General features: G+C 41.2%; 1 protein-coding gene across 5 annotated transcripts in view; it reads right to left on the bottom strand.

Annotated features, from left to right (window-relative positions):
- Positions 1–643: 643 nt before the first annotated feature.
- The window catches only part of FN1 (fibronectin 1), a 54563-nt gene continuing 43418 nt past the window's right edge, over positions 644–11788 (bottom strand). For 4 of the 5 annotated variants that reach the window (XM_075829633.1, XM_075829635.1, XM_075829637.1 and 1 more), the window contains 12 exons: positions 10585–10672; positions 10041–10217; positions 9850–9939; positions 9541–9720; positions 9240–9329; positions 5672–6129; positions 4947–5085; positions 4440–4607; positions 3640–3765; positions 3389–3495; positions 3178–3282; positions 644–1424 (listed from right to left, as the gene is read on the bottom strand). In XM_075829633.1, coding sequence (XP_075685748.1) covers positions 1344–1424; positions 3178–3282; positions 3389–3495; positions 3640–3765; positions 4440–4607; positions 4947–5085; positions 5672–6129; positions 9240–9329; positions 9541–9720; positions 9850–9939; positions 10041–10217; positions 10585–10672 — 1809 coding nt within the window. In that variant the 3' untranslated portion in view covers positions 644–1343. The remainder of the gene's footprint in view (positions 1425–3177; positions 3283–3388; positions 3496–3639; positions 3766–4439; positions 4608–4946; positions 5086–5671; positions 6130–9239; positions 9330–9540; positions 9721–9849; positions 9940–10040; positions 10218–10584; positions 10673–11788) is intronic. The other variant, XM_075829634.1, reaches the window with a different exon arrangement.

Genomic DNA, 11788 nt, shown 5'->3' with positions numbered 1-11788 from the left:
ATAATTTACTTGCAGCATTCACTTTAACATGTGCGTTGACCATCTCTTCTAAAGATCTAGCTACTGCTAAGCAGGTTTTGCACCTCTCACCTCAGCCCATTTGGACGAGAAGGGGGATTGTGATCCCATCCTCCTGTCCATATTTTGCTGTAGATTATCCCAGGGGAAGGGATAACATGATCTCTCATTCATGCACATCTTCGTATCACAGCTACATTTTGTACAGAGCGGTACAAGGGCCTCCGTTCTGCTGCATGGGGCCTTTACCGTAACTTTCTATGCCGTCGATGTCCCACAGAGTTATGCAGGGTTTGCTTCCTACGGATTTCGTACAAATCAGACATTAAAAAAAAACAAATATTCCTAATCAGATACCATATATGCAATGGTATTCTCCCCTCGAGGCATTGCTGCCACAATCTCATGCAACCAGTGCTGCCATAATCTGTGGTCATTTTAGATTCCGTATTATGCCGCAAGGCCTGTACCTCCAGTGGTTCTACTGAACTGGACTCCGGGTACTCCTATAATCCCTGCCAGAATATGGATGCTAAAAAAAAGTTTGTATTACAGCTGTCTGAAAGAAGGCCTTAAGGTAAAGAAACTAAACACTGGAGACTACGGAGTTGAAAAGAACACAAACTAATTTTTAAGATCTTTTTATTAAAAGAAGAGTCATTTTTCCACAGTAGTAAAAGCTTTGGCACATACAGTTTTAAAAAAATAAAAATCACCAACCATAATTACAGATTCAATTGCCATCACTTCCTAGTTTTCAGAATTAATTTCCATAGTAAGGTAGAAGGAATCCTCTGAAGATGCAGCAGACATTGATAAATAACACTGAAGGAAGGTCAGGTATTAGTAAGGATTGTGCAGAAAAAGGAATTAAAATTGTGCATATTGTAAAAGACATTAGTGTCAGAAGCAGCCAGTTGGCGCTGCATTGGTACTATTAAAAAAAGCAGAATTGGTCCCTTTGGCTTGTGGCCTTCTCATTTACCTACTGACATCATCCCACCCCTGCAGCCTATTAACTAAAGCAATACACTGCAGGGTTGTATAGGCCAAAAATGGCTCTTTCACACAGGAGTTTTCCTAAAATCGGCAACACTGCCCAGTATTAAAAATAGCCATTTCCCTTTTGTTTCCCAGATCAACGTAAGCAAAATAAAAACAAAATTACAATCATTGAATACTGAATGGCATGGAAGTACTTCCGATGAATTTTGAAGCATGTGTGTTATCTGCCAGTCAGAGGAGGCGTCCATCCTCCCCCCACCCCACTTTGCTGCTCCACCAGGTCAGCTATAATGCACTTTATGCTCTTGTAACAAGACAAATTAGTTCTTGGTTTGTTCAGAATGTTGTGTGTCTGCTTGAAGGTCCAGCGGAAGGAAGCACTCAATGGGACATTTCACATTCTGCAGAGGAAAAAGAAAGGATTTAAAAAAGAAAAATTATGACACTTGTTGAATGATCGGGTCAATTTAGATGGCATCCACCTACAAACTTATGGCTAAAGAGACAGCCCATGTATTGAACAGGTTGGCTTTTTACATTTATGATTATTTCCCCACCCAGAGATTAGCAGTGAGAGGTATTTGGCAGCCACTTCTCTCCATCACCCCATAGACATGATGGAGATCAGCTGAACACACCGTTCATTTTAATGGGGTGGGAGAAGACAACTGTTCTGTCTGAACTCCTAAGAGGACTGTAGTGTCATGAACATGCAAGCGCTTCTTGCCACTATAATTCACAAGAGGCAGGGCATTTTATTACAAAAACATACAACTCCAGTAAAGGATAGTGAGAGACAAGCACGCAGAGCTTTAAAAAAGGGTATTCACAGGATATGCCATAAATGTCCAATAGATGAGAGTCCCACACATCTCAGGTTAGGAGGCCTCATTCTAGTGCCCTCGTAGCCTCTGCTGCGGTCACTGGACTCCGGCCACTGAGTTAACGGGTGTCTGTTTTCTGAAAACATCCAAGCCTGTTTTGCTATGCCATTTCCAGAACTCCAATAGAAATGAATGGGAGTTTAAGGAAACCGCTTAGCAAAACACTTGCTGCCGTTTGCAGAAAACCTGTTAACCTCATAACTTGGTGGCCGGAGTCCAGTGCCAGCGGCGGAAGATAGGATAAAAGGTCAGCAGGCCCCACAGATGTGCGATATCCTGTGGATATGCCATAAATATCCAAGATGGAAATACCTCTAAGTGCAAAATTGGATTACTTGCAGATCTAGATCAGTTGAGGTCTGTTAAAGAGGCTCTGTCACCAGATTTTGCAACCCCTATCTGCTATTGCAGCAGATAGGCGCTGCAATGTAGATTACAGTAACGTTTTTATTTTTAAAAAACGAGCATTTTTGGCCAAGTTATGACCATTATTGTATTTATGCAAATGAGGCTTGCAAAAGTACAACTGGGCGTGTTGAAAAGTAAAAGTACAACTGGGCGTGTATTATGTGCGTACATCGGGGCGTGTTTACTACTTTTACTAGCTGGGCGTTGTGTATAGAAGTATCATCCACTTCTCTTCACAACGCCCAGCTTCTGCCAGTGCAGACACAGCCGTGTTCTCCAGAGATCACGCTGTGACGTCACTCACAGGTCCTGCATCGTGTCGGCACCAGATGATTCTGAAGCAGCATCGGCGTTTGCAGGTAAGCTACTTACCTGCAAATGCTGATGCTGCTGCAGAATCAACTGTAGCCTCTGGTGCCGACACGATGCAGGACCTGTGAGTGACGTCACAGATCTGCACTGCCAGAAGCTGGGCGTTCTGAAGAGAAGTGGATGATACTTCTCATCAGAACGCCCAGCTAGTAATAGTAGTAAACACGCCCCGATGTACGCACATAATACACGCCCAGTTGTACTTTTACTTTTCAACACGCCCAGTTGTACTTTTGCAAGCCTCATTTGCATAAATACAAAAATGGTCATAACTTGGCCAAAAATGCTCGTTTTTTAAAAATAAAAACGTTACTGTAATCTACATTGCAGCGCCTATCTGCTGCAATAGCAGATAGGGGCTGCAAAATCTGGTGACAGAGCCTCTTTAAGTAACCTTCCCTAGAATGACTGCCTACATATCAATCCTTTATATACATAAAACACGATGCGCACAATGGTTACAATATACATGATGACCATTGATACTTACGAAGTTCTGCTGATATTTTTGTGTGTACTGGGAAATAGTGTGCCCTGCAGTGTCAGGGGAAACCGCAGCAGCACCTGGTCGTCGGCAGTTATCGCAGCGCCACCCCTGTCAGAACAAGCAGAATTAGACTTGTGTTATGCAAACACACACACACACACACACACACACACACACACACTAAAATCAAATAATCCCAATGCAAAGCACATACCTGTTGTCCTCCGTAGCATGTGCAAGAGCAGATGGCTCCCAGATATTCCTTTTGCCACTGCTCACCCACGTTATACATCTTCCCTTCATCATAGCAAGTAGCTTCATCTGTAAAAAGCAAACAATCATTGTACAATATATTGTGTATATAAAAAAAACTAGTACAGTAACTAGACCGTTAATGTAAATCAAACACACACATTATATATATATATATATATATATATATATATATATAAAACGTTTACTTACGAGGTTCACACTTGAACTCTCCCTTTCCATTTCCAAGGCAGGTGCAGCTCATCATCTGTCCATTTTCTCCACGGCGGTCCCATTTCTCACCAACCCTGTGGTTGACTCCATTGTCATGGCACCATTCTAAGAATCATAAGCAGCAGAATAAGTACAAAACCAAAAAGAGTTTTCCTGGCCAATTAAAAGGGCACGTCCAGATGTGGCAGAGTTTTTCCACTGCAAATGTTGGTGCAGATTTGGGGCAATTCCGCAACGAATCTGCACCAACATTTGCATATTTGACAGGTAATTCAGACGTTGCAGATATCACAGCGGACTTGCCACAGATTTCAGTGCATTGCAAAGGCTGAAATACGCAGAGAAATTCCGCTTCTTCTCCGCAACAGTCAGTGCATGCTGCGGAGGGAAAATTCCGCACCGCAGCCTATGGTCCGCAGTGGAGTTTTCCGCAACGTCTGAACTAACTTGCCCAAAACTGTATTGAAACAACTGTAAAAAATGGCCGCTGGAGAATTCTACTGCAGACTGTCCGCAGCGGAATTCCACAGCAACATTTGCAGCATATTGATAGGATAAGCCATAAAGTATATTTGATCTGTTTAAGAGCCTCATCTGCATGTTGCAAAGACGAGTTCCGTGAGTGTCAAGTCTTTCAAAAACCTTGACCATTCTATGCGGACTATCATTCTCTGGCAATCCATATCCCTTCCGGCACTTGTGAGGGGCATGATGTTTAGGCGGTATAGATTAAAATTTAAAAAAAAAACAAAACCTTAAAACACTGGGATCATACTCACTTGATGAGTCACATCTGAAATGTCCACTTCCATATCCCAGACACGTGCACCAAAGTTTAAATCCAGACTCTGACATACGTTCCCACTCCTGTCCAACTGCGTATTGCGCTCCAGTAAACGTATCATAACAGGTATCCTCAACAGGTTGGAGGGCGCCATCAGGGACTTCTGAGAGAAAAAATAAAAAATAAATTGTATGAAATAAGGAGACAGCCCAACTAATAGCTCATTTAAGTTTAAACGACAAATGTCTATCAAATACCATGCTAACCTTGGATGCTATTTTACATATAAATATAACCTACATAAAACATTGAGTGACTGTTTCTATGAACAACTAGCAGAATTGTGAATGCAGCTCTGGACTACAATTCAGGTAAGTCAGAACCTGTACAAGATAAGTAATAGAACATATTTACAAAATTACTCAGCTGGTTATATAGATGGTTTCTTATAGAAACAATTACAATAATGTTCAAAGAAAAATTAGCATCATTATGCCCTTACCCGTATTACTGACAGTCACAAGTTCCTCAAAGACCTTGTGGCGATTTAATCCTTTAAGTGCCTCCACAATTATATTATAAGTGACTCCACGGGCGAGACCGTTTAGTCTGGCACTGGTAGATGTTCCAGGGACTCTAAACTGTAGAAAGATTCATAAATACACTTAGGCATAAGTCAACATTCTATGGGATTTTCAGTGGATAACACTCAGCACAAGAACTTCCATCTGCTACAATAGCTGCTAACACAGTCTGCACTATCCTCACTATTTAGGGCACAATAAGAATATTTCACAATTTAGAGGATAGGAGGGCTTTCAGTTTTCAGTGTTCAATTTACTTTAAATGGACAAAGTCTGCACCCGTTACTTTCTATTGAACTGCAAAAATCCGAAAGAACTACACGACAAATGGCATGATACAGGTTTAAGACTCCACAGCATGACTTGAAACTCTTGCAGAATTTTTTCTGCAGAACGTGAATTAGGTTTGGTAGAACCCCATTAGCTTGCATTGTACTCTAATAGAGCATATAGCCATGTCCATTAATGCTTAAAAAGCAAATATTTTATACTCTGTTCTTTCCAGCTAAGGAAAAAGGACAAAGGGTGACTATGCCCATAATATACTTACACACGCTTGATCTAAAGTACTTTTGTAGACCAAATACTAAAATTCATCATCTACCCAATCAATTGTACATGTAAAAAATTTCAAGAACTTTACCTCAATAGGAGCTTCATCCAGACCCATAGGATGACAAGAAATGACGTACTCTGTAGTCTCCAGTAGAGGCCTCCATGAAATTGTGGTTTGTGAGGACACCTCCTGTACTCCGGTATCATTTATCTGAGGTCCAAGGCCATGAGGATAAGGCCCATCGAAATCTCCTCTGCTGATATGGTGTCTATCAATTACGTCTGGGTACCTCTCTGGTGTAAAAAGCCCTGGTGCCACAGGGGATGCAGTGGTGGGTGCAACAGGACGTCTAAAGCCATGTTCTTCAATGACCGGTCCTTCATGAGCAGAACTGGATGGTCCTACAGAGCCTGGAAGTTGGATACCATTATCATTGTCAAACTCTGTCTGTGCGACGAAGGGCGTTTTCTCTACTTCGGAAGGTACGTCGAGGATTTCAGGGCCATGGCCAGGGTGGGGTAGGGTTACCAGGACAGGGAGCTCGTCTGGCCAAAAAAAAGTGTTATGAGCAATAAAAGCAAAGCATTAGTTAAAGCGAGCAGTAGCGATTTGTGGTACCACTGCATCTAGCAGCTATGGTACTAAATTATAAAAAAAAAATTGCGCTGAAAAGAAGACCCCTTAAAATCTAGTGGAGAATCCAATTAAACAGATGAAACATTCATTCACGTACTGACACAAAGTTACACAATGTGCTTTCACTAGAAGAATATTTCCGTTTTATACACAGATAACCCATTTTAGAGATAAGAAAAATAAATTACAGGGACCACAGTTTTGATTACAAGATAAATTTGGTCATTTTAAGGCCTCATTCACACTTGTACTAAAATACATAGTTAAATACAGACCTAAAATAGGAAAATTCTGTGTGCATTTAGTGCTGTATGTGTCCACAATTACATTTTGTGGTTTTAGCGTTACATCTGTATTGTCATTTTCCCCCATTTTGCAGATACAAATACTTTCAGGCTTCATAGTCTCCTAAGGAAAGAATATGGCCAGAAATAAAGCATCCGATGGGGCATGCAGTGTATTGAAAAATCAAGGCGGTATGCAGAACGACCATACAGAAATATAGATCTATGAATAGCCCTGTATAATAAAATGGTCTCTATATTTAGGATCTACTGCATTTGGCTTAGATATGGAGACAAATAATGCAAGTGTGGATGAGGTCTTGAACGATGCTTCATATATTGAGTCACACATACAAGGCAAGCCAAATTTTAATTAACAGGCAACTCACATATGTAAAACAGATCTACAAAATGTATTTTTTTCCTAGATCTCAAAAAAGATTTAGTTGGAAATTTTTCAGAATGATTATTTTCTTCCTTTTTTAAGCAGATAGCAATTACTTGGAGTTAAAACAAAATTTGCTTAGTTAAAGAACACATTTAAGGATTTAATATATCAAGTCCAAAACCCCGTTTAAAAAAATAAATAAATATGAATACTTTTTGTACTCCCAACCATCTTGTCAGTCAGTGGCTGGAGAACAGTGAGAGAAAGAACGGTGGGACCAGGGTCTAGAACAGGCCCCGCTGACCCTGGTCCCACCAGCCTTTACTTGCTGCGCTCTGGCCACGGACTGTCTAGGTGTTTGGGAGTACAGAAACATCCAGCCTCAATGAGCTCCACCGTTAGAAGTAAAAAGGACTTTTGGAAACTGCGTAGCACAGCGAGCTAAGCAGTTTCCGCAGGATGGGAATACCCCTTTAATGGTAACATTAGAAAATAATCCAAAATATAAAATTCTATGAAGCAAGATATTTTCACTGTAATGTTCCCTTGAATTTAATTTCAATTAATTTGGTCAAAGCTTGAGCGCAATAGGCAAAAATAAAAATTGTGCTGCGGTTATAGAATGTATTTGCAACAGACTAAGTAAGCAGCGTGCAAACTGCTTATTTGCAGTGCACGCGAAGCTATTTTTTAAAAAGTGTACCTCCATCTTTTTAGAGTATATAATTCGGATTTAAAGGGGTTGTCTGGTCTAGAAAACCAATTTCCATATAACCTAGAAGGGAGTTAATAGAAGGGGGTCCCCTGTTCAGGATCTTAATCTCTTAGCCAGAATGTAGAGCAGTTGCAGAGAGCATCTCTGGCTCTGGAGAACCTGTTCTGTATTACAGAGAGCCCATTTATATATAGGAGCACTGAGTAAACTCTTAATTTTCCCAGTGGTGGCGCAGCAGGGAAGCTGAATACTTACTGCCAGGTTTTCCCAAAGATACCAGCTCATTGCTAGGGGTGTCAGCATGAGGACACTTTGTGATCATCTTATTGTCAAGGGACCCTTCTAAGAAGTAGCGATTTTCACAGACAACCCCTTTAAAAGACCATGCCCACCTTTGCAACCAGTATTTCTTTATTGCATCTAAGATGCAAAACTAAGCAACTTTGAAAATAGCTATACAGAGCTATGCGTCTCCACAATTAGGAAACACCGGGTTAATGGTCTGTTACCACGCAGTCACGTTCCCCCTCCATCTGTCCTTTTTCTAACCCACCAGGGAGTGACTGCAGGATTAGACTACACAGGATTTGTTTGTTGTCTGTTACCATAGAGATGAATAGGCACAAAATCATAAATTATCTATATTTTCATCAAAACTGTTTGAAATTAAAAACAGACGCAATTTTCCAGAGGTAATTGAGGGAGGGAGGGGCGGGGGGAAAGAGTGGTTGCATAGGTGGACATAGCCTTTAAGCTTCAGAACATTGTTTTTTTTTTTTCATTCTTCAGACAAGTGCCCTGGGATAGGTTCCCGAGCAGCTTATGACAACCACTGCTAGGGACCTTCATGTGCAGCAACACCATATGAAGAACCCCTAAATGGATCTCTGGAGCGGAGAGAACCAGTTAAATACAACTTTGGGATGGACGCCTTTTCTCTAGGCAAAACTGTTTTTTGTTTTTTTTTTTGAGGATAATTTTAAAAGGAAACCGGTCAGTAGCTTTGGAGCCACTAAACACGCCATTATGCAGCTGGGGTTTAGTGTTCCACACCTGCCTACCTCAAACAGATTTCGGGAATAGTAAAGCAAATTACCAAAAAAAGTCAGACGACATTCGGCAAATTGCGCACGTGAAGTAGAGGACAGTACAATCCGCAGTGAAGCTTTCTGTGCGCAATGTGCATGCGCCAGATACTGCTGAACTAAGTTGCTTTATGATTCCATAAATCAGTTTTTTTTTAGGTGGGCAGGTGTCGAACACTCAATCCCAGCTGCACCCAGATCATCTGCTGTCTTAATTGAAGAAACAGAGTCAATTATAGTGCAGAGTTCCAAACTGGGTAACCCATGCATAAAATGTTAAATTTGTATCAAGTGGGAGGTACACTTAATTTTTTTGTCAATACACACTAAGAAAACAGCAGGTCACATGGAAGAGGACAACTGTACTGGCTTCCCACCACAGTACTGGATGTTACTTCTAGGGGGAAGGGTCCGCAGTATGTATTGCATTTATGCTAATTTAAGGAAGGGGGGGGGGGGCGGGATCCACAGTACTGCATCTGGGCTACCATCAGTGGTGGGGTGAATTTGACCCAAAATCATTACAAATAAATGTACGTTAAAATACCTGTCTTCTTCCGACCACTAAGAGGCTCACTCTTCTGGTTATTCCTTACAGCAATGACCGAAACAATGTATTCTACACCAGGCTCCAAGTCTGATAAACAAGGGAAATTAGAAAAAAAAATGCCATAAACAATAGATGTATACAACAGTTGTGCCCACCACTAGTTTCTGCCTCTCTATTGCAGGTCCACCTACTAAAAAGTTGCTTATAAAAAGTAGATGCATAGAAAAAGATGTTGCAACTTACTTCAAGGTGCTCCAACTTTAAGTGTAACAATTTTATTCTTAAGAGGTGTACTCACTAGTGATCGTGGCCTCAGTAGTTCCTGCTGGAAGGCGAGGCAGATGTTCTTTAGGCACTCCGCCAACTCGCTCATACTTAATAATGTATCCTGTAATACGGGAGCGAGGAGGTTGCCAGGAGAATAAGAGTGAGTTGGGCATGCTGGTCAGGAAGCGCAGATTAGAGGGGCTGTCCACAGCTGTAAAATTACATTTTAAAGTTAGTCGTTTCCAGGGGGAGAAAAATCTTCAAATATGAAAAGGAAGCAAATTGGTTCACCGACATTTATGGGTCAGTAGAAGACCTGCTTATCATACAAGACAGTTACCTGTTGATGCATCTACAAAGACGGGGGAACTTCGGGCATTGTCATTTATTGTGTACAGGTAGATTTTGTAATCTGTTCCAGGCTGTAATCCTAGAATAAAAATAGAATTTATGAGAAATCAGTGCTCTACTGTATTTATCGCCGAACAGCCAAACCCTACACAAATACCTAATACAAGAATATAAGATTACCTGTAATTGTGTAGGTTCTAACATCAGGTTTTATCACCCTCTGAATAGGGTTCTGACCTCCAGAAGGTACTGCTTCAATCAAAAAGCCAGTGATGGTTTCGGTCTTGGTGCGCCAGGTAAGAGTTACTGTAGTTTCTGTAACATCTGTAACACGTGGACGACGAGGTGGACTAACATCTAAGAACAGATTTAAACATGAGATAAATCAGTCATGTAACGGTTTATTGCATCAAAGATGGCGGTCCCGACCACCCACCCCTCAAGTGTAAATTTCTTGACCAAAAAAAAGTAAAATTATTGTACGTGAGACAGAAGTAACTAGAAGGGAAGGAGGCAACAAGCCACTGTCTTGGCTAGACCTAGCTATGACTCCTGGACCAGGAGAGGGGCATTCGATTTTGAGAATCATTGTGGATAGGGACCACTGTGAGTGAATAAATGCTGTGTAAAATATGTTGAAATTAAAAAAAAATTAAAAAATTGTAATTTTCCAGAGGGATCTGCTCTACTTTGAGAGGAGGAAAAATGGTGCCTGGATACTTACTCTCAAGGGTAGAAATAGAGCCTTGCAGGGGCAGACTCATAAGCCCATTCTTGACAGCGTACACATAGACTTCATACTTGGTAGCAACCTGTTGTATTATAAAGAAAGAAAAAAAAAAAAAGCTAGTACAATTGCTTCCCTGTGATCCATTTATATGCCACCTGAAATAGGTGGAAATAAAATCTTTATGTACATTTTTCATTGATTCATGTAGAAATTTAGATAACGAATGTATACGGGTCTCATATTTCTATTCAAAAGATGAATATATTTTGACAAGGGACAGCATATCAAGTCAACATACATGTGACCAGGTAGTTCAGAAGAAAATGTGTCCAGTGCATTAACAACCCATATTAAAACAAACCACCTGCCTACACAGTCTTTATAGAACTTGACTTTTTATAAAACCCACAAGTGGTTCCTTAGGCCCCATGCGCACTTCCGTAAAATTTCTCCGTAATTGCGGACCGTCAATTACGTTACGGACCCGTTCAGTTCTTTTGGCAGCGGACACCTTTCCGTATCGCTACGGATAGTTGTCCGTGCCGTGGAACTGTACCACAAAAGATAGGACATGAGGCCTTAGACTGACAAGTGGTCCCTGAACAAGAAGTATTGGCTTATTTATAAACATGACTAGACAGACCAGACATGGCTTAGCACAGTTGCAATCTATTTTCACATGATACATAGGGTATGTTCACACGAGGGCGTCCGTTACGGCTGAAATTACGGGGATGTTTCAGCCTGAAAACATCCCCGTAATTTCAGCCGTAACGGCATGTGCAGGCGCTTGAACGCCGCGTCCATTACGGCCGTAATTAGCGCTGCTATTCATTGGAGTAAATGAATAACGGCTCCAATTACGGCCAAAGAAGTGACAGGTCACTTCTTTGACGCGGGCGTCTATTTACGCGCCGTCTTTTGACAGCGGCGCGTAAATTACGCCTCGTGTGAATAGACAAACGTCTGCCCATTGCTTTCAATGGGCAGATGTTTGTCAACGCTATTGAGGCGCTATTTTCAGACGTAATTCGGGGCAAAAACGCCCGAATTACGTCCGTAAATAGGCCGTGTGAACATACCCATATAGTTATAGTTTGTATGGTTGGGAAAAAAAAAAAAGAAAAAAGTCCATTTAGTTCAACCAAGTGATGGGAGAAATGGAAGGGATATGGATGAACTATAGAACTTTATTTTA

This window comes from Rhinoderma darwinii, chromosome 6, assembly GCF_050947455.1.
Source record: "Rhinoderma darwinii isolate aRhiDar2 chromosome 6, aRhiDar2.hap1, whole genome shotgun sequence".
Lineage (NCBI taxonomy): Eukaryota > Metazoa > Chordata > Amphibia > Anura > Rhinodermatidae > Rhinoderma > Rhinoderma darwinii.
The sequence above is the reverse complement of the archived record's forward strand: the minus strand, read 5'-3'. Positions and strand labels throughout refer to the sequence as shown.